This window comes from Guillardia theta (genome assembly GCF_000315625.1).
Source record: "Guillardia theta CCMP2712 unplaced genomic scaffold GUITHscaffold_33, whole genome shotgun sequence".
NCBI lineage: Eukaryota > Cryptophyceae > Pyrenomonadales > Geminigeraceae > Guillardia > Guillardia theta.
In genome coordinates, this window is record NW_005434641.1 from 200806 (window position 1) to 221967 (window position 21162).

At 51.7% G+C, this 21162-nt stretch overlaps 7 protein-coding genes across 7 annotated transcripts; 3 read left to right on the forward strand and 4 right to left on the reverse strand.

Moving 5' to 3' along the window:
• Nucleotides 1–422: 422 nt before the first annotated feature.
• On the reverse strand, nt 423–1400 carry GUITHDRAFT_152570 (hypothetical protein; the record flags this gene model as incomplete). The annotated part of the gene is made up of 4 exons (XM_005832726.1): nt 1029–1400; nt 886–987; nt 772–840; nt 423–721 (listed from the first exon to the last, which is right to left on the reverse strand). Coding segments are annotated over exons 1-4 (632 nt in total), but the record flags the coding sequence as incomplete, so codon positions are not given.
• Nucleotides 1401–2380: 980 nt separating this feature from the next.
• GUITHDRAFT_152571 (hypothetical protein) lies at nt 2381–3155 on the reverse strand (the record flags this gene model as incomplete). The annotated part of the gene is made up of 1 exon (XM_005832727.1): nt 2381–3155. A coding segment is annotated over exon 1 (652 nt), but the record flags the coding sequence as incomplete, so codon positions are not given.
• Nucleotides 3156–4857: 1702 nt separating this feature from the next.
• Nucleotides 4858–5046, reverse strand: GUITHDRAFT_45498 (hypothetical protein; the record flags this gene model as incomplete). The annotated part of the gene is made up of 1 exon (XM_005832728.1): nt 4858–5046. A coding segment is annotated over one exon (189 nt), but the record flags the coding sequence as incomplete, so codon positions are not given.
• A 2421-nt stretch (nt 5047–7467) lies between these two features.
• Nucleotides 7468–14988, forward strand: GUITHDRAFT_163142 (hypothetical protein; the record flags this gene model as incomplete). Its single annotated transcript, XM_005832729.1, has 60 exons — nt 7468–7569; nt 7716–7788; nt 7836–7887; nt 7941–8010; nt 8058–8120; nt 8174–8202; nt 8255–8303; nt 8350–8442; nt 8534–8572; nt 8653–8670; nt 8723–8768; nt 8959–9006; nt 9181–9203; nt 9342–9390; nt 9442–9474; nt 9534–9634; nt 9703–9751; nt 9828–9861; nt 9910–9959; nt 10003–10169; nt 10214–10278; nt 10323–10390; nt 10419–10477; nt 10517–10561; nt 10615–10652; nt 10738–10801; nt 10946–10989; nt 11038–11062; nt 11127–11186; nt 11342–11387; nt 11461–11576; nt 11626–11661; nt 11730–11774; nt 11824–11892; nt 11938–11991; nt 12176–12250; nt 12298–12352; nt 12405–12445; nt 12491–12562; nt 12619–12673; nt 12726–12778; nt 12838–12872; nt 12922–12978; nt 13026–13080; nt 13129–13173; nt 13269–13367; nt 13416–13487; nt 13546–13605; nt 13660–13703; nt 13748–13829; nt 13938–13970; nt 14028–14061; nt 14109–14152; nt 14203–14240; nt 14294–14389; nt 14437–14496; nt 14550–14619; nt 14668–14731; nt 14795–14832; nt 14884–14988. The coding sequence occupies 60 exons, from the start codon at nt 7468–7470 to the stop codon at nt 14950–14952; spliced, it is 3468 nt and encodes a 1155-aa protein (XP_005832786.1). The 3' UTR covers nt 14953–14988.
• A 2277-nt stretch (nt 14989–17265) lies between these two features.
• On the forward strand, nt 17266–18327 carry GUITHDRAFT_152572 (hypothetical protein). The gene is made up of 4 exons (XM_005832730.1): nt 17266–17328; nt 17794–17896; nt 17946–18094; nt 18200–18327. Exons 1-4 carry the CDS (start codon nt 17282–17284, stop codon nt 18234–18236), a joined length of 336 nt encoding a protein of 111 aa, XP_005832787.1. The 5' UTR covers nt 17266–17281; the 3' UTR covers nt 18237–18327.
• A 394-nt stretch (nt 18328–18721) lies between these two features.
• On the forward strand, nt 18722–19540 carry GUITHDRAFT_108258 (hypothetical protein; the record flags this gene model as incomplete). The annotated part of the gene is made up of 1 exon (XM_005832731.1): nt 18722–19540. The coding sequence occupies one exon, from the start codon at nt 18722–18724 to the stop codon at nt 19538–19540; it is 819 nt and encodes a 272-aa protein (XP_005832788.1).
• Nucleotides 19541–19688: 148 nt separating this feature from the next.
• On the reverse strand, nt 19689–20841 carry GUITHDRAFT_108259 (hypothetical protein; the record flags this gene model as incomplete). Its single annotated transcript, XM_005832732.1, has 9 exons — nt 19689–19706; nt 19763–19855; nt 19904–20000; nt 20050–20126; nt 20188–20253; nt 20311–20424; nt 20468–20567; nt 20614–20705; nt 20749–20841. 9 exons carry the CDS (start codon nt 20839–20841, stop codon nt 19689–19691), a joined length of 750 nt encoding a protein of 249 aa, XP_005832789.1.
• Between the last annotated feature and the right edge of the window lie 321 nt (nt 20842–21162).

Sequence of the window (21162 nt, forward strand, 5' to 3'; positions counted from 1 at the left end):
CCGGGCGGCACCCGGCGACGGCTGAGTGACTGCTGATCATCGACTGAGCCACCGAGCGGCCGGGCGCCGCCACCGTGGCACCCGGCCTGACCAGCGTGGCCCGGTGGGTCCGGCAGGGTGTGATCGGTCGGGAGTCCGCAGCCTCTGTGAATGTTCAAGTTCCGTAATATGGCGAAAGATTAAGTTGACTCAGTGAAGTACTGCTTCATTCAACTTGATAGTATTTCAATAGTATCGATCAATCATTGAACGAAGGTTCAACGGTTAGCCTCGCCAGAGGGCCGGGTGCCAGTGCTTCGGTGCTCAGTCGCCGCTTACTCAAAGTCAAGTTTCATCAAGCCTGCGGACACTCAGGCACGCAGTGGCACTGGGCAGGCTGGCCGAGAGTCGGCGAAGCCTCGGAGGCTTGACCGGCGGCCGCCGGGGCACTGAACTGAGCACGCGGCACAGGCGGGCCATACGGAGACAGAGCTTCGGACGGCGTGGCACGCTTGACGCTCAGTTTCCATCGCGGTTTATCGCGCAGCCTCACGGTGCTGCCACACTCAGCGGCAGTCGCGGCCGAGACTCGGGCTCCCCCTGCGGAAGGCCGTGATAGCCACCGGGAAGCCAACGGGACCCATCAATCAGCTTCCTCCTCCAAGAGGAGGACGTTGTCTTCAACTGACTCGCTGATCAAACTTGTGAGGCCGCACGAGATCTTGGAGCGCGTGGCTGGTCCCTGCCGCGTCTCCACGTCAGCAGGTCTCAGCATGCGCCTCTCTGACCCACCTGGATGCGCATCCCGAACCTTCTTGCGACGCTCGCGAACCCGCCATGGTAGATCTTGATCGCGTGCACCTGCTGACGTGTCAGGCTCACTCCCTACTGCCTTCAGCTGGGCACCAGGTCGGTCATCCCGTGCTGCTCCATCTGCTCCTCCGTGGGCATGTACCAGAGGCGACGAGGCTTGACGCAGGAGGAGGCGGCAAAGAGATACCTGTTCATCTGCCTGCAGCGTCAGGTGGGAGGTGCAGGTGGCCAGTCACCTCCACGAGGGCCTCCCGCACGTGCTTCTCGCTCTTGAAGTGGACGGCACTCCGTCGGCGAGGGATCACATCCTGCACCTGCACCCCTGAAGCATCCCAGGATCTCGACATCTTGCTCCGCTCCCGATCAAAAGAAGAGAAGATGCGATCGGAAGATTGCTCGGCCTCACTGTTCCTGTGCCCGTAGAGGGAAGGATCGCTGTGCTTCATGCTCTCTCTCCCTCTCCTTCCTGGCTTCAGGGAGACCACGGTGCGAGGACGAGATTTCAGTTCCTGAATCCCCGGGGGCTCCACCGATGACTTGGGAACCTGCACGTCAGCCTCTTTGGAAACTGAATGATCTGCCCCTTTCCGCTCCATCTCCATCTCCATCTCCTCCTCCTTGTCCTTGTCCTTGTCCTTGTCCTTGTCCTTGTCCTTTTTTTTCTTGTCTTCTTGCTCCTCCTCCTCCTCCTCCTCCTCGAAAGAGTTCTGGTAGGTCAGAGCATCATTTCTTCCACCCGCCATAGAAGGGTCCTCGACTTCCTTCTCTCGCTTCACCTTCCTCATTGAAACCACTTTCTCCTTCTCTGCCTCCACCTCTCCAGTCACTGCCACATCGTTCCAGTTTGCCGCTTCGCTGAGTGCGTTCGATCTCGTCATGCTCAGCCTTTCTTCGCTCTTCCACTGCTCTCTCATGCTCGTCACAGTTTCTTGCTGAGCCCCACTTGTCAGCATCCAAGGGATCAAGCCAACGAGCCTCTGTACCTGCAGCCTGACCAGCTCCTGGGTCGATGTCGAGAGAGGCTCGAGCGTGAACTTGAGCGCATCTGCAATCTCCTTGAATCCCTACCACCACAGCAGTCAGAGCCGTCACAGCAGACGCATACCAATCATCGAGACTCTCCCCTCCGTCAGGCCCCCACCTCCTGCATAGCCCTCCTCGCCTCATCCGAGAAACTCTGGCCCCGATGGGTCGAGCTGATTTGCACGTCCTCGCCGTCCTCCTCGAAATGATACTCCTGCAAGGAGCACTCGTGCTTGAAGTGCTGTATCCAATCGCAGAAACTGCTCGTGCTCTCGCACCTGCCGCCTCCTGGTCAGGATTCTCCTTTGCGTTCGGACTTCCCACCTGAACTGCAGACGCCGCCGGAGCCCAGGGAGCTGCAAGATGAAGGAGAGAGAGTGAGAGGGATGAGCTCCGAAACATGCGCCTCTAAGGTTTACGCTGAGGAGGGGGGAAAGTAGGTCACCAGGAGATCGATCGCTTCTGCTGTTGTCGTAGTATTCTCTGCACTCCCCCACTGAGCCGAACATGCGCATTTGAAGCGAGTTGTCGCTCTCCTCAACGACCAGATGGACGAGTTTCCACTTGATCGGCTTCTTTGATCCAGATTGTGTTTGTTTCTGAAGAACAAAGATGGAGCCCTCGCGCAGGACTTGCTTTCCCCTCAAGTTGAGCGACAAGTGTTCGACCTGTTTCTGCTCTGTACCCTTCCGTGAAGCACTTTCTTGGAAGAGAGAAGAAGTCAAGTCTTTTGGATCTTCTAGCCACACATAAACTTTGCTTTCCAACCTTGCCGTCAAGATGTCTGCGGCAATCTTGAGCTTATCCACCAGAACCTGCCGGTTTCGGCTCTGGATTACCACCTCCAGCAGCATGACCGATTGACTTTCTGAAAATTCTTGTTGTTTTCGATCAATCACAAATATTTCATTTTTCTCAATCATGCACAGCATTCTCAAGGCATCAACGACCTTGTTCTCAGCATTCATCAACGGAAGCAACGGAGGTTTGCTGGAGTTCTCTCCTCGTCTGCATTGATAAGCCACCCACACACTTGTAACCTTTATCAACGTCTCCTCTGTCCTTTCCGCGATATGCTGCCGCAGTCCTTTTGCTACTTCATTATCTGCTAAGGTGATGCTGTGAAGTATGCTCTCCGGCAAGTCCAGGCCTTCTCTGGTCTCCATCTCTGACAAAGCTTGCAACAGCTGCCCCCCTTCGTCAACAAGCAGCTTGAGGTCTTGTGAAATTGTTCCTGCCCCATTATCTCCCCCTCCTCCCCTGGCATGTTCTGTCATACCTCCGCTTGACGTCATGCTCTCCCTTTCTCCCTCCTCCCTGTCCTGAGTATCCCTAGCATGCCGGGATCAACGGACGTTGCCTTACAGTGAATCATCACCCTCCTACACGGCGTCGGATTCTCAACCCAGTTCTCAACCTGTGGGCCGAGCGGCGCCCGGCCGCTCAGTGGGCGTGAGTGGGCGCCGCGCCGCCCGGACCGCAGAGATCGGATCGGGCCGGGTCAGGGGCTGCCCTGGTAGGCGCCAGAGTGGCAACATGGCCCTGAAGATCATCATGTAGGGGACTTTGAACTTCCGCAACTGGACCGCTACGGGACTGGAGGCGGATGGCATGGGTTAACTTGAATCCTGGACTTCAGCATGTCACATGTTTTTGACAATGATGGAATACCGGACCTCGCTCGGAGCAAACTGCAAGCAGCACGCGGCACAGCGGAAGATCCGAGGGCATCGTAATGCATACAGTGCCGCTCCGGTGGCAGCACGTCCCGGGAGTCCCGCCAAAGGCCTTTCTTCCCATCATCCGATCGCCAGCACTGTCACTCAGCCGATGGACTCTTGCAGTGCAGGACGATGCGTTGCCGCTGTGCGCTTTCTGTGGTGGCTGGCGGATCGCTCGGCGAACTTGGCAAGGAAACGGCAGCGCTGGATGGTCTCTCGGCCTCGCACGACGTCTCAGCCGGGTGATCCGACTTGCAAACGCATCCGGTCCAGGAATTCAACGGTCCTGCGCGCAGTTAACGGTTAAGTGAAGGTATCAGTTAAGTTTTGCCGGGGGACAGCAGTTGGCAGGAATAGGTTTGGTTCTCGCTGTCTTTTCTCTTCTCGCCGTTTGGCCAGTGCGACAGTTGTCAGGGTCAAGCCTCCTCGACTCTGAGTCTCAGGGCCTGATTGTCCTCGCACTGATTTTTAACTTAACTTTGCCGTAAACGGGCGGCCCTGGTGCACAAGCGCCGCACAGGCCAGTGGGCCCAGTTGAGTGGGCGTCGCGCGGCTGCCAGCCGCTGGCAGGCTGCCGCCGGGCCGGGGCTCAGCCGCCGCCGAGTCAGCCGCCGCTGGCCCGCCGACCGGCGCTTCACTGAGTGACGGCACTGCTGTCGGAGCACTGAGTCACTGCCACGGTACGCCGACGGTCCGTCGCCGCCGAGCGACACCGGCGGCGGTGGCCCACGGCCCGTGGCACCGTCCGACGGTCGTGCCGCGGACCCGGGAGCCGCGCCCCTGGCCCGCCCGCACATGGACGGGCCGGCGAACAGCTGCACTGCATGCGGGTGACTCGCTTCAAACTTTGACGGCCGAAGCAGAACTGGCATAGCATTGAAGGTTTGGAAGCGTACGGTCGGGAGAAGGAATTCCTTTTCGAAGATGACGGCATCTGAACTGCAATAACACCTGTATCCCAAGATCCTGAAAGGCTTTGAGGGAGCAAACCTCCGTCACTGCCGTCGCCGAAGCCTGAAGGCTGAATGATGGTTCTTGGTTCCTTGTTCATTCCAGGTCCTCTTTGGAAGAGAGGCAAGCAAAAATGAAAACGTCTTATAAACATTCATTTCATTACAAGATCATGAAGAAAGTCAGGGAAAAGGGTCAAAGTAAACAACAAAAGCATGGTGGGGATTGCTGACAACAACAGGAACGCGCGCGTATCCGAGAACAATTCCTCAGCTCGGTCTGCAACGCTGTTGTAGGTCGGACCAGCTTGCTTGCGAAACTCTGAAACCCTTTCTGAAAAGTCTGGAGCAAGGCCATTCCGCATCTGAAAGTTGTACCTCCTCCGAAGCTCCTCATCACCCAAGACTTCGAATGCTTCATTCAACACAAGGAAATTCTCCACATCGTAATCATCTTCAGAGCTTGTGTCCGGATGCAAAAGACGGGCCTTTGATCGGTATGCCTGCTTGATCTCCTTCTGTGTTGCAGTCTTAGCAACACCAAGTACCGCATAGTAGTCAATCAGGGTTTCTGACTGCTTTTCTGTCCTTGTGGCGTGCGGACTGACGGAGGTGAAAGTTGGTGGACGGCAGCTTGCAGGGCCATTAGGACGGAGGAGGGGAGCATAAGAGAAACCCTCCACGAGGGAGAAGACGCATGCTATCAGCAGCAGCCATCCGGCGCCCCTTGCTGCAGCTGCCCGACCCTGCATCTCGATGACGGGGAGGAGCAGGGATAGTTTACACTCAACAGCAAGCGCACCTCAGCACGGCAAGCGCCGGGCCCGCTTCCGCCGGCATGCGATTCGCCGGCCGGCCGTCACTACTGCGAGAAAATATGAGTAAAATTGTTTTCCCAAGGGGCTTACGACCCGATCGGGGTAACCCCCTACCCCTTGTATACTACCCCCTAGGTTGCAAGCCCCAAAGTAGGGACCCCAGGTACTCTACAAGAGTCTCTATTGGCTGGTCTATTAGAGAACCATCACCCTACCCCTGAAGTCTGGATTCTGTGACGGGGCTGATCATTTTGTTCAGGGTGGGTGGTGTTGTGCATGGGGGGGCGGAAATTGTGAGCTGCTAGGGGTCATCATCATTGAAGAGGTAAATTTACAAAAGTCGGTGGGCGATCAGAGGGTGGGTGGGGTGATGTGGGTTCGGATATCATATGGCTCGAGGACGTTCGGACAAGGTGGGGTAGTTTACAGGCAGAAATGGGGTCATGGAATTTCGGGGTGGCGGACACACAGATGAAATCCAGTAAAGTGAGTGTTTTGGACATGGATGGGGTGGGTGGGTAGTGGGAAGGGGACGGGGGTAGGATGAACTTTTCGTTTTCAAGAGGGTGGGTGTATGCAGGGGAGTTGAGTAAACTTTCCCAGTACGAAATAGAAGAGCAACAGGGGTGGGTTATCTCAATAATCAGAGGGGGTGGATCAGAGAGCACTATACGGGGTAGGTAAGCATGATGGTAGGGTGGAGCTACTTTCATGATTCGGGTGGGGTTCTTGGTGGGTTACGAATTTTGAGTGGGTGGGGTCATGATTAGCCGTGGTAGGGTAGTAAACAAACGGGGTACTATCAGGGATGGGTGGTAGCGATGATGGTAGTTGGTAGGCTACTTTGGTTGATTTGGATGGGTGGGGGTCTGACGAAGTTCTAATGCACTGGATATGGGCCATTTCAAGGGGGTAGATCATTTGATCAAGTCCACGAAGAGGGTGGGGTGGTGGAGATGGATGGAGTGGCAGGGATGGCAGCAGCGGATGATGAATGCAGGAATTAGGGAAAGGAGGCAGAGGATGCAGAGGAGGCAGAGAAGAACAAGTTTGGATAGACGACATGTTGTGAATAGGAGACGAAGATCATTTGCACACAAAGAGAAGACAAATAGACCCGGGGGCATGCTTGACGAAGGGGAAAGGGGTGTTTGCGATTTTTACATGTTCGGAGAGTGATAAGCGATTTGAATGCGACGATGAGGATGAGTATGGAGAGAACGAGAGATCGTAATTCTACCATGAATGTTTGACAGTGCTTGATGTGAATCCTGTATGATGCGATGCCGAAAACCATGCGCATGGATCGGAACTGTGATTTTTTCAATCTGGACGGAAATTGACGCTGTGTTGAATTGTGGGAGTTGCTGCCATGAGGGAGGCCCAGGGATATTGTTTCATGTTTGGATGTGTGAGAGCTCGCTCGTCATTTGAGCTGCAAACTTGTCATTGTTCTTGCGCAAGCGCTGTTACGCGCGATCAAAGATGCTTTCATTTCCGAAAAGTACAAATCGAACGCCTGCGTTACTGTAATGATAAGACTGGAACTCTACATGCAGTTGGAAACGAATGGAGGGGTTTACTCACATATGAAGCAGGAGAACATGTCCTGCCCTTGAGAATCCTTTCCTTTGGTCAGCGGCGGCATACATCGTTTACTTGCCCCAGAGGAGCGTTCCGGATTCAAGATCTCAGAGCATTCCAAATGGATCAGCTGACACATGTGATTCCTTGTGCACACCATTCATCATTATCTCATAAAGGATGATTTCTAGGAGGTCAGAGCGAGGCAGCTTCAGGCTGACGTACTTGTTCACGAGCAGTATGTTGGTAAGTTGCGCGAATTCACATTATCAAGCTTTCATCTTAAAAATCTCAGGTTCTTCAGCCAAATCAAACGGGTCAGGGGGCTCTTCCGAGGGTCTTCATGGCACCATTCCATCTGTCGAAGAAGTGATCGACATATGATTCTGGATAACGCTGTGATACTAACCTGAACCACCTAGATGGAAACCTACACCCGACTCTTGAACAATCCTGGCGAAATACAAGTGATTTGAATCTGGTTGGATCGTCGGATAGCTTACAGTGATTGCAGCCGCATGGATATTTCATGTTGATCGACGAATTAAACAACTTCAGTAATCTGATGTTATTCAGAGGATGTTAGGTTGTAATCCCTGGTTATGTACAGCTGTACGGGCTGTTAGCAACAACATCGAGAAGCTATTCGGAATCCCATACAAGGATATGCTGGGAACCCAGGTATGACAAGAGAACTTTAAATTTTCAAATCGATCTGGCAAATGCTCACGTCTGTCTTACAACTTTGATAGATGATGTCTTTGTTCAAAGAACGAGAGGTGCATCGTTTCAGCACTGCCATTTCGTTTTGCCTAAGATCATCGCAGCGCTTGGATTCAGCCGTAGCTATGAGCGACCTTTCGCTCGCGAACCCCGTTACTGTAACAGCTCTTGGCTTAGGTACTCTTCAGGATTGTTGAATTTGTTGAGCCTGAAATCCTGACTAGATCCCTCTGGGAAGAAATTTGGAAACATTACTGTAAACCTCATTCTTCATAGGTTCGTATTTTTTCTTTGTTAGCTCGCCCTCATGCTTGGTGGTATGTGCAAAGATCTTCTTCTGGTCTCCTTGTGGATATCGAGGAATTTGATTTGACAGAAAATTCCTTTGCTGCTCATCAGGTGAATTAGCTTTGTAAGTATTGTGCTGTTTGACCCTCTCAAAACAGAGAGTACGAGTTGCCATTGAGAAATTGAACGCATCCACGAACCTGACTGCTATGTGTCAGCAAGTATCGAAGAATTTTATCTGAATTGTGGTTGCAATCTTTGACTTTTTACAAAGGTTGTCGAAGAAGTATTCAATACCACGGGGTATATTCATCATGCTGAGATCTCGAAAAGTCTGATATGTAAACCGTTTCAGATATAATAGAGTCATGGTTTACAAGTTTCATGAAGACATGCATGGAGAGGTTTTTGATTACTCTCAAATTCAAAAGGCATTGACCGGATTTCAAGGTCATTGCAGAGTGTAAAGCTGCAGATGTTTCAGAGTCGTGGCTTGGTTACACCGTGTTGTGGCCCTATGGATTATTGAAATGCAATGATCAGGTCTGCATTTTCCAGCGACAGACCTTCCACAACGAACAAGGGATCAGGTTCTGAGAAGTTCTATTGGTGATGAGCCATGACCTTTCATCAGTTACGGGATGAACATGTACGTCTCATTGTGGACAGCCAGGTAAATGTCAAATTCTATCTTCTTCCATTTGCACTGCGATGTCAATCCCCACGTTCATCGTGCTTACACTTGATACTCAGGCTGTGCATGCGAAGCTTGTAAGTTGGATTGATTGGAAATAAGGATGAAATCATTGTTTCAATTGAACAGGTCACGGACAATCTAATTGCAAAGGCTGAATCCATCAACCTGAACGGTTCGACACTCAGAAGAGCTCACAGGCAACATTTTAACCAATGTGTGCCAAGAGTCACGTCGTTGGATTCAGATGCCATCTGGAGTACCTTTGCAACATGCAAGTACGAGCTTCTTTAGTATTAGCTATGGTACACATCTTCGTTCAAAGCTGTTCGAATTTCGGCCGAGGTTGACTATGGTTGATGCAGGTGGTCAAAGATCAGCTCTGGGGACTCATAGTTTGTCATCACTCGGAGGTTTGCTAGAATGAATTTGAAATGAACACTTTTGACGAAGACCTCAGTCTCGGATTGTTTCATATCAGATGAGAATGGCTTGCGAATTTCTTGCGCAAGTATAGATTTTCTGTGAGGAAGGGGATGCCAACTGACTTGCTTTCCCTCTTCCAAAATTCTTTCTGTGCTTCACAGGCCTTGGCGATGAGAATATCCAGGTTTCAACCTGATTCGCCCATGCAAATGAATTGATCCATGACTTTCCACAGCATAATTGACATGGAGCATCATCATCGTCACGAGGTTAGCAGCATCATTCACCTCGCCAGGACGAGTCATGACCAGTTGCTTTGCAGCACTCATTACATCTACATGCAAAGCTCTGCGATCTCATGTATCAGCAAGGTTGCAATAACTAAATCGTCTTGAACAAAACTTAGCAACTTTCGGTGATAGGTCACAATCCTGGGCTCAGATTAAAAGGATTAGGTGAGAAAATACTGTCATATAATACGTTTCTATTCGCTGACATGGTGCTGTTTGTGTAGTGACATCGTCGCCCAACCTAACTGATTTGTTGGAGGGCGTCAGTAGCGCTGCAATACAATATGCTGGGAAAATCAGTGTATGTGGAGATGCCCCTGAACAGGTAGGGAATGTAGATTAATCATGCATGAAACGATCATGGGTGGAGTTGACGAATGTCAATGCTATCAGGAGGACCTAAAGAAAATTTGCTCTCTAATTCGTACCACCTATGAAAAAGGTAAGAATAGGATTACAGTTGGATTTTACGTCATTCGTTGCCCTGTGCGCTTTGTGTAACTTGTGCTTCGGTGCAGCTTTGGAAAAAGAAGGAATCGTTGTGATCAATAGGTAGGATTTTGTGATCGTGCGGCAATAATCCATTGAGACGTGTTTCAGCATGGCAATTGTTGATCAAAGTCTTCAACGATTGTGCCCAAAGTCAGCAGGTATGCTGAAAAGTATGGTCTCGCCTGTATTCATACCTTGCAGGATTGTTGGCTATTCCAGTAACGAGCGATGGACTGATCATACTTTTCCGCCCCGAGGTTGCTTCTTTTGTTTTCGTATGTCACAATGACATTTACTTCACCAAGTTGTCTACAACGATCAGATGGGGTGGTGATCCGAATGCGCCGGCTCGAATCAATCGTGATACGGTAAATCAATGAGCCAACTTCTTTTGCAAATTGACGGTGTTCAGATGGGTGGAAGCACCATGCACCCTCGTGGTTCTTTTGAGATATATTCAGATTCGATCAAGCATCGGTGCGCTTCGTTGTACTTGAATGCAAATGTCTTACGTCGACCAGATGTAATCCATGGCTGAAGTGGGAAATTGATAATGCACTCGGTATATCTGAGCACCTTGTGGATCAAAGTGGCATGTTCTTACGATCTGCTTTTAGGACTTGGACTGCTGGTCAATGACATCATCAAATCTGTGGATACCGATGAGGTTTGTAAGGTAGAATAGCAATCAATCTGTGAAACAGCCACGTTGCAGGTCCGATCGAATGTCCTAGTACGTCTCAACTCGGAGCGGATGCAGGTTACTTTTCCTTTGCATGTCATCATGGCGATCATTGATGTGTGTTACGTCAGACGCAGCATGACAAAGAAGCCGTTGTGTCAGAAATGAGGTAAACAAGTCGGCCTTGTGCATAAGATTGAAACTACTGCATTATCTCTTTCTTGGTCCCCCTCACATGACCAATCATATTTCAGTTACCTCATCGATTCAGTCAAAGCGCCTGTTCTTGGCATGGACAACCGAATGCATATTGTTCAGGTTTCAATAATCACAGGATATTCGTGATTTGCTGACAAAAAACGATTTCAGTGGAATGCTATGCTTGCTCAGCTGACAAACTACCGTCGTGAAGATGTTCTTCATGATGTTTTCAGAGTTTGCGCTCTGACACAAGAGTGATAGGTTCTTGGCAAATCGCTCTACGGATTTGTTCCAGAGTCACACAGGTCTGGAAGAAAGAGAGTCTGCTTTAGTAAAACTGATGGTGCTGACAGGGATTCTCTTTCTAAGGCAATGGAGGTATCACCCCACTTACATTCATTGACTAGAGGATTTCTTAGAGTGGATTCACTTTGTGTTTCAGAGGGCCATGAAGGGTGAAGAAGTAGAAGCGTTCGACCTCTCCATCGTCAAGGCTAACGCGGTGTGTCTTGAGGCAGCTCCGAGGCCATTTTCTCACTGGGAAGCAGGCGGATTATCCAGCGAGTCAAAGACGAGTAGACCTCCGTGTGAATGTCACAGCTCGGTGATTTGCATTTGCATTTACCGATGCAAGTCCTGACAATTTTTCTTCGACAGCTTCACGCCTACGGGGAATTGTTCTGGATTGGTTTGCTTGGGTCAGGTGAAAAGAAGTTTTGTTTTCTTACGCATCTAGACATTAACTTCTCATTCGCCTCTGGCTTGGCATCTTGCAGGATATCACAGCCACCAATGCGGGTATGATGTTACATGCTTGTGCGTATTGGACTCGCTAAGGCACGTGATTGCAGCAAGGGGTCGTCAAGCAGAACTCGAGCAACAGATGGATGCGGTCTGATGTATTGCATGAATTTTCACAACTCCATGACTCATTTCTGCAGGTCCTGCACATGACAGCAGCAACAGAATCGTCTCAAGTAATATCTTGCTTCTTTCAAATGGCGGAGATCATCGTAAACATCGTTTGACCTGTTTACCACCCCAGGGAAAAGATCCACCGGAGAGTAACTTTGCGTTCGAACCTGACAAGGTCCATTGTACTAATCTCCTCATCATTTTGATGCTCACTTCCTTTACAGGAGTCGGCGTTGCTGGGGGAAGGAAGTTTTGGTAAAACTTATCGCATGAGAGGCACTATGGATGGACAGGTCTTTGACAACTTGAATTAAGTTGAGCCTCACTGAATGCTTTAGATATACGCTGTCAAGATGGAGAATGTGAAAAAGGCAGAAAAGAATGGAGTGCAGGTTTGATACAACCTTTCTTCCTTCCTTTGTTTTGTCGCCGCGCACCATTACTTCTTTTCAATGACGTGGGGTTTCTTTAGCTTGATGCGTTGAAAAGAGAGGTTCACATGCTAATGCGGCTTAATTCACCGGTATAAACGATTTGTCTTGTTGTGCATCCTGCGCTGACTTATGGCGACACCAGCATATTATTCGTTACTATACGTGTTATATGTTCAAGAAAGCCAAGTACTTCTGTATTGTCATGGAGATTGCCGAGGTTTATTCCTATTGAGCCATGTTTTTGTTTCATTGATGAATGAGTAGGGTGGAACTCTCGGCGACCTCATTGAAGATACGCGCGGGACTGTCTCTCGCATCGGTGCCATCCTGCCCTGATTCGTGTGCACAAGTGTAAAGCACTGATTGCGCAGGAGATGAACGAATTCGAAGCTTGAGTAGTCAGCTCGCCAAGGTCAAAGATTTCACAAGAATTCCTTCCATCTGAAAGTTTTACCAGGCGTTGGCTCACATACACTCTCGCCGCATGTTGCATCGAGACATCAAACCTCACAACATCCTCTTGACACAAGTATTTTGACAGCTTGATCGAGCCTTCCTTTCGATTCTAAACTGTACCACCTTTAGGATGGCTCCGAAGCCAAAATTACTGACTTTGGTCTTGCGTGTGTTATTTCGTCTGGTAAGCTTGTCTGCTTCTTTTTTCCCGTGCAAAGTCTGATCTCCTCCTTCAGCTGCCGCTGCATCATCAAGAGCAGGAACTCTAACCTACGCGTCTCCTGAGAAGGTTACAGTTGCTTGATTCCATTGGTCGGGTCTACATTCGTACTTACCAAGTCTCTGCAGGCTGGGGCGAAGGGTTATGATTCCAAGGACGACATGTACATTCTTCATGCTAAAGATGATTATCAGTGACGTCTTCGATGCAAGGTGGGCCCTGGGATGTATCATGTCAGAGTTGATCACTGGCGTTCCGATTTCTGCCCGGTGAGCTTCCCGCCTGCCTGTAGTGGGCTTTGACGAGAATGTTGTAGGTGCGGAGGAGGAGTCTTCGCCTTCAATTCCTCCCTCGTTCAAAAGACGGTCGACGTAAGAAAGTTGGTGTTGTAACGTGGCATGCTTGTGACCTTGCCTCAGGAATCGATCGAGGCCTCTCCAACCCTAGGTCGAGTGGTCGAGCAGGTTTCCCGCTCTCTCTCTTGGTCTTTAGGAGCTGACATTCGAAAAGCTGCTGGCGACAGACCCTGCCAGGAGGCCGAACGCTGTTGAGCTCGCAGGTAGAAATTCTGGCATTTCCCCGGGGTCAGCGAGCCTTGCATGATATTGACTCCATGCTAGCTATCCTCGAACCACATCCAGCAAGCGGCGCGATGCAGGTGAGGCTGAGGAATGGGGTGAACGATTCCTTTGACGAAAGTGACCAGGACGAGGCTGAAGAATTGTGTGAGGAGTACATTTGCGCTATCTGCCAAGGACTGGTTCTGGATGCACACACTGTAAGTACATTCTTTCGCTTACTAACACCATCATCATTCTCATTCTACTTCGCCGCAGGTCTGCGCTGATGAGCACGTGTTCTGTGGGTCTTGCCTCACGAAATGGCTTGAAAACAAGGTGAGAGCTCCTGGGCAAAGAATCTTACCCTTGTCGCCTTACTCGTGGCTTTAGAATGATTGCCCCACTTGTCGAAAGCCCGCAACTCACCCTCATCGGTACTTGAGTGTCTCGATCCCTCGCCTGCTGATTTCTCTGGCAGCCTGCGCATTATCAATAATGCGGTCGAGAAGCTGGCAGCGCGTGTGCTGGATGCTGTAAGTTGGAACGCTCGGCGGTGGCAGGTGAAACTGACGGGTGACGCTATCAGAAAGCACTGCAAGAGAGAGCCAAGAGGAGAGAGGAGGTGCTTGAGATCGACGCGTACTTGTACACACCTGACCGTACAGCAGATTGAAGCCAACAGGATCGCCGAGAGGGAGCATGTATGGCAGCGATAGTTGCATTTAATGTGTTGCTAACTGAGGCTCCTCGATGGGTAGGAGCGGACCGAGTCTGATCGCGATGCTGGACATGGTTAAATGCCGCTTCGAAGATGTTCTGCTTTTTTACGGCCATGGCAGGCGCAATAGGTCAAGACGTTTGCACCGCATGGAAGTACATGCAGGTGGGTACGTGACGGAGGAGAAGCTTCGTTGAGATGCGGCTGGTCTGCAGGGACAAGCTCAATTCGGAGCCGGCTGCACTCTCTTCAGGTTTGCGTGCATGGCCCAGCTAATCTGTCGTGACGTTTGCCTCTCCTGCACAGGCATGCGGCGAGCGGGTTGATCGTGGAGGTCTTCCATGGGAACGGCTGGTATCGCTTCAGGAGTAGAGCAGGAGGAGAGACGAGATGGTGCAACAGGTGAAGTCACTGCGAGCATGTTGCACAACATCATGACACGTCATCAGCTGCGGAAACCTTGGAGACTCGGACTTCGGGGCTCAAGACGCGGTGGCTCAGCTGGAGAGGTAGGAGGTGACTCGCTGCAGGCCATCGGTCCTCATCCTCGTACTCCTTCCAGGGATGGAGGAGAACATGTCCCGCCCGCGGGCCTCGGGCCCCTCGACGAGACAGGATACTGGGAGTCTTCGGTACCTCGAGAGCGTTGAATGGCCCCTGTTTCTAATGGCCATTGGCAGATACAGAACGGCAAGATCGTGCTGGTCAACTCCGACGAGGAGGAACTTTACCTGGACTCGAGCGGTGAGCTTGTCGAGTTTTCTTTCACATCACCGTGAAATGCCGCTGACTGAGATGCTCCACTAGGAACTCTGGTCTGGCTATCTCATCCGGGCATGAACAAGGTATGTGGCGGCTGCTGGTTTCCCCTGCGTGGGCGGTCTGACTCCTTGCAGGCCATCATTGTTCGAGAAGGAACGGCGTCATCTGTTCAACGGTCAGAGGGAGAAGCCTTGACCTCCTAGATTCATCTGCGTGTACATGAGTTTGAAATCAATAGCGCAATTGCTCAACTTGCGAAGTTCAAAAGCCGGCGGCTTATTAGGCTGCCCCCGGCCGCCGGTGCCGCGCCGAGTCCGATCCCGGCGTGTGACCGTGCCGGGCAGTCACTGTCCCCGTCACGCCGCCGATCACGGTGAGTCGGAGCCAGGCTCGGAGCAAGCTCGCTGAGCCGACTCCCGAGTCCGCGGGTCACCCACAGAGTCCGCCAGCCGCCGCTGATCGGACTTTGAACGGTACTCAGTGACTCGTGCCACGGCGAGACCGGCTAGTACCGCCCCAGTGCCGAGGGCCGCTGACCCGGGCCGGCGACCCCGGCGGCCGGGCGCCGCCGGGGCCCGGGGCTCGCCCCGACTCGCACTGCGGCAGTCACGGTGCCAGTTGGTGATCGCCGGGATCGGCTCGTCGGGATGATCGGAGCCTTTCACTGGTCTTTTTTTTACTCAAAGTTAAGTTAAAATCAGTACGAGGACAATCAGGAGAGTCTAGGAGGCTTGACCCTGACACTCAGCCTCCGTCGCACCGTGAGCGGCCAACCGGCGAGACTTCAGAGAAAAGACAGCGAGAACCAAACCCAATCCTGCCGACTGCTGTCCCCCAAACTTAACTGACTGTGATACCTTCCCTTAACTGCGCGCACTGAGGACAAGTCCCCCGCGCGGCCATGCCAGCGATGTCGCGGTGGCCGCCGCCGAAGGAATGAGACATGTTTGCCTGAGTTCCGGGCCGGGGCCGGGCCGTCCGATCAGCAGTCATGGCACGGTCGGAGGCCTGAGGCCCCCAGGTTGTAGCTCCGGTTTTGGACCTTGAGCTACGTTTGATGACCCCTGCAACACCCCCACCCCCCATTTTAAGCCCCCCAATTTCCTCACTACCCCAGTGATTTGAATGCCCTCTCTACCCCCTCAAGGAGGACACATTTTCTTGACCCCCCTTTTATCTATCACAAACACCCGTATCTTGACCACCTACCCATGTTTCTAACTCATTTTCGCTGCACCCACCCCAGTGCATTTCATCACTACCCGCGGTTTTCCTATCCTCCACGTGCGCGAAGTGGCCCCTAGACCCACCCCCTACCCCTTCATTCTCCCCCTCCTCACCCCCAATCCTCAAGATAACTACCCCACCAATCGTTGAGAAATACCCCCTACCCTTCATTTGACTACATCGCTCGGTGAGGAAACATCTCATCAAAGAAAACTACCCTACCCCCATCACCCCACCCCCACCCCCATCTATAGATCAACTTACCCCGATCTTCGCGTCAGCCAAAGGATTGTGATGGTAGGGTGGGTAATCCTTGGGGTTGGTAAATTACCGGTGCATTGATAAGATTTTTTATGGGTACTCGCGAATCAACAGGGGTAGGGGTACCCCCTCTTTCGTAATCCTTTTGCACACTAGCATCTTTAGCATGCTGGACCTCGACCTGTACCCCACCCCTCAAAACCTACCACCCCCTGAGTTCGAACCAAGGTGTTCACCCCTACCCAACCATTTGTTCCCCAGCCACATAACCCCACCTATTCAAATCAATGGCCTCCTCCAGGTCTCTAGGAAGGTCTTATCTCTAGGTCACTACCCCTCCAATTCAATATCGTCTTGAAGCCACCCTACCTGCTATTGGTGCTATTTCCTTACTACACCAGCCAACCACCCCTATCTCTCACCGCCCTGTTTGATGCTAACCCCTACCCCCCTACTATCCCCTATATGTCTGCACGCGATCAGGCGAGCTTCACACGACGCTCTTGGAGAAGGATTTATTATACCTATAGCAACAAGAATCTTCGAATGAATCACTAAGATATTCTATCAATGACCTCACCTTTGACCTCTCTCCCTCCATTACACCTTCTTTTTGCCAAGGGGCTGCTACTTGGATTCTACCCCAAGATTGTGGAGATCGAAAATCTTGTAATGTGGGTGGGGTTCAGTGATCCGTAACAGGGGTACGAAATTAGGGGGTAGGGGGTGTGATATGGAAGAATGTCTTATGAAAGAGGTGGGTACAAATGTGATAAATGTACGGTAGGGGTAGGCAAGATTGAATTTCTGTGTGGGGTGTATGGCGAGGACGGTGTTCGCCTTCCTTCTGAGGTAGGGTCGTAGAACCGAGGGGTCCGAGTGACTGGCTTGTAAAGGTGACTACAATCTGGGGGTGGGTGATGTTGAGGTTGGTACCCCCTGGGGAAGATGGGGGGTAGAATGAGGAAATCTGTGGGTAGGAAGAAACCCCACCCCCCTTTTTAAAGGGTCGACCTCGTGCCTGAATCACACCAATCCATCGCTATGTCCATGCCGAAGATTCTCCCAGCAGCTGCCCGCGCCCTTACCAGGCATGGTTTCTTTCTCCTCCTCAGTCACCCAAGCATGTGCTTTCCAATCTTATGTCTTTTGACCTTGTTTCCCTCTTTATCTACGTTCTGATGGCCTGTATCGCTCCTTGCCTCGTGTCTGAAGTACTTCATTGGTGTTTTTGCTTCATCCTATCGGCTCCTTATTGCTGGTCCGATTTCATCATCATTCTTGACACTGCTGTTGAAATTCTCGAAGACACACAAACTTCCCTAATTTTCCTTGAACCTTCCTTCGAAAAGCAATCTTTTGACCTGTGATGCTGCGCTTGCCTGTTCAGTTGTTCCCCCGTGCTCATGATTCATGTGGTCTTATTGTTATTATTCTGCAACTTCTCTTCTGAAATAATTCATCGCTTTGTCTCGATGATCATGATGCACTTCTATATGCTCACATCGGATCCTTGCAAGAAGTCGCCTCACGTACTGACTGTTTAATTCCTTCAGGTCTGGAGCCAACACCACCGCGCAGAAGCGCTTCATGTCTGCCACTGCTGCCGAGAGCAGCTCCATGAAGGACTACTTCTTCTCCACCTGGGTCAAGCCTGATGTGAGCGTTGAAGAGCTGCTGCAGAACGTCGACTCATTGCCTCCATCAGGTGTACCCCATTGTCTTCATTTGCGGTCTCGCCACCACCTTCTGCGGCATCACCATCTCCAAGCGCTTTGGTATGCACGAGAACGTCACCTGGTCCAAGAAGGCAAGGAACCAGGGCGTTGCCCAACAGTATGCTCACAAGTACCCTGGGTAAGTCGAAAAGCTCTGTTGACGCATGTGCTGTTGCTGCCATCTCCGCTTTCATCCTACTCTTCTCCTGAGTCAGCATCTGCCTTTTCTGATTTTAATTCTCAGAACTGAAAGCGCTGTCGTCGCTGGAATCCAGAAGTAAATTAGATCCGTCAGTTAATCACGTACTTTGGGAGATTCGATTCTCTTCGATTGTTCAATAGGCATGTCAGTAAACATAGTGATAAATTAGACCGGCCCGTGACGTTCAACCCGGCGTCAATGCGATGGGGGAGCTGAGTTGCTTGAAAGGGTCGTAGCGGTAAGAACAAAGATCTGCCGCCGAGATCACGATCAAGATTATTGACAGGCTCGGTCCGATGACTCAGTGGCACGGTGACCGTGCGGTCAAGTTGCCGCTCACTCGGTCCCCTAGCCTGTAGTAGTACGCCGTAGCTACCGTACCCGGAGCGACGCACGGGCTGTGACGGCGAAGAAGTCAGTGAACTTCGGACCGTCCGCTGCTCCGAGGCTCGCAGCGGGCCCGGCGCTGTCGGAGGGCCTGTGACCGTACTCCCGGTACGGTCCCGGCGTAGAGGTAAATTCCAAGCTTGCCTCAGGTATCAACTGTGAGGAACTTTTTAGGAGATGGTGCGAGCGGTGGTAGTTGGTGGAAGCTCGGGGATGGGCAGCGCGTTCGCTAGGCATGCAGTCAGGCAAGGGGGAGAAGTGATCATCTGCTCCAGGTCCCAAGAGAAGCTGGACAAGGCAGCAGATGCTATAGCGAGTGCGGGAGGTGAGGGGGCAAGAGAGAGGGTCAGGACCAAGGTGCTCGACAACACAAACGAAGAGGAAGTGAAGAAGTTCTTTGAAGAGCTCCCTCCATCGTCCTTCGACGCTCTCGTTGTAACCGCGCTCGGGAGAGCTGCCCATGGCTCGTTCCTCCAGCTCGAGACCTCCAAGGCGAGGGAAGTGATGGAAGGTAAGCTTTGGGGGCCATGGTATTGCGCCAAGTACGGTGCCCCGAAGATGGCAGCGGGGGGTGCCATCGTCTTCGTAAGTGGAGTGCTCAACAGACGTCCAGGGCTCAACTGTTCTCCTCTCGGTGCTGCTAACGGTGCGGTAGAGGCCCTAACACGGTCTCTCGCACTCGAGCTAGGTCCCCAACTCAGGGTGAACTGCCTTTCCCCTGGTTTCGTTGACACGGAGAGGTTTGATCACATGGAAGCAGAAAAGAAGACGCAGATGATGGACGCTACTGCTGCATCCCTGCCGCTCAAGTGCGTGGGGGATCCGGACGTGATCGGGGAGGCGTTGTACTTTCTGGCTACCAACAAGTTCACGACTGGGGTGGTGCTGGATGTAGATGGCGGGCATCAGATCCGTCAGTACGCTCTCCCCAACGATGTGTACCACTCTCTGCGGGCGAGCGGGACGTTGCCAGCCATCTTCCAACTCCAGCCGTGAGGGGATGTAGCACAGACCTGCTGGTTCTCGTACATTGAGATCGAGACTCGAACAGGCTAAGATAGCTGTCGGTTGTCTATTAGAGCAGGAGGGGTGTAGATAATCCCTCCATTTCCCATTATATTTCCCTTTGTCTCCCTTTGCTGTCTCAGAAATGAATTCGATTCTGTGAGCAAGAACATCAGCTGGAGAGAGTGGATCACGAGCTAGCTGTTTTCTCACCCATGCATGCATGTACTCGCTGTTGTCCGCTGCAGTGGCATGTTGCAGCCCGATCATCGCATTCCTTGCGTTCCTCTGGATCTCCATATTGGCCTAGAAGGCTTGTGAACGTAACCTCGTCAAGAACAAGATTGGCAAGACCTCGTTCTGAGCGTCAGAGTCGATGGCGATTGCATGCTTCTTGAATTGCTTCACGAAAGCCCTCTGGTCATAAGATTTCATTTTACGGGCCTTTTCCCTGCCCGGTCCAAGATCAGCAAGAACGAGCAGGAGCAGCAAAAGGGTACTCGTCGTGTCGCTGGTCGCGATATGCAGAGGCGAGGAGTTTGAGCGCCTTCGGGTTCAACTTGCGATGAAGAACATTCTGAGATAAGAGTGAGGGAGAAACTCTCAGGGTAACAAGAGAAGCAGAAGCTCTGTCATACCTTCTCGTGTTGGACATGGGCCGTCACCTTCGGCTCTGCTACTACGCGCGCTACTGGATGCGCTGCCTGCAGGACCAGACTCATCAGCGCAGGAGCAGTAGAAGCAACGGGAAGACACTTCACCTGCTTCACGTGCATCTGTTTGGCCTGAGCCTCACGCGCCTTCTTGGCTGCTTCAGCCTTCTCTTCCTCCCGTCGCAGCTCGGCCTCCTTGGCCTGCTTCTCAGCACGAGCATCCTGAGAGCTTTCAGACGGCTCCAGCACGGACCACTATCTCCACCTTTGCATGCTCGGATGAGATCTCGTTGCGCGCGATGGCCAGCAGCTTCTTGTCGTCTGCACTCAGAGTACCTTCCTTGTGCACCACCCTGAGCTTGAACCTGCAAACGTGGTGAGCTGATCAAACCAGAGAGAAGGGGAGGATACGGTGCTGGCAGCTGTTTTGCTGTTGATCTTGAATGCGAGTGAGCCTTGAGCACAGCATCTCGAGCTCTCTTAGCTGCCAGCGCCTTCTCGTCCTAGCGTTTCATCAAAGCAGGCAACACTGAACGAGTTAGAGACCTTCTTCTTCGCGTCCAGTCCATCCTTCATCTCTTTCAACTCCTCATTATGTGCAGTCTTCAACAACTGAATATCCTTCTCGCTCAGATCCATCGCGTTGTCGCTCGACCTATGATTGTCCGAAAGAAAGCCTCCCCATGTGCCTTTGCCTCTGTACAAAAGCGAAGATGGAGAAGCATGCAAGGTAGCGATGGCGACCACTGCGGCTATTGCTGCTCAAAAAGACACCAATGATCAGCAAACCAACAAGCAGCTCAAAGACGTCATGCACTCATCTCATCACTGCTCCACGAACTTTTGCAAAGCATCCAACTCATGTCAACCCTCTCGACAGTTGTTCTCACACCATCGACATCAAACAACCCAACACAGCACGTGACTTTCACATCTCGTTCATGTGCTTCAGCATATCTG

Excerpts from the sequence above, each read along its gene's own strand:
- GUITHDRAFT_152572 (XM_005832730.1), top strand. The coding sequence starts at position 17,282 with ATGTCCATGCCGAAGATTCTCCCAGCAGCTGCCCGCGCCCTTACCAG. Across the intron at positions 17,897-17,945 it reads CCACCTGGGTCAAGCCTGAT|GTGTACCCCATTGTCTTCAT; the intron begins GTGAGCGTTGAA and ends TGCCTCCATCAG. Across the intron at positions 18,095-18,199 it reads TATGCTCACAAGTACCCTGG|AACTGAAAGCGCTGTCGTCG; the intron begins GTAAGTCGAAAA and ends TTTAATTCTCAG.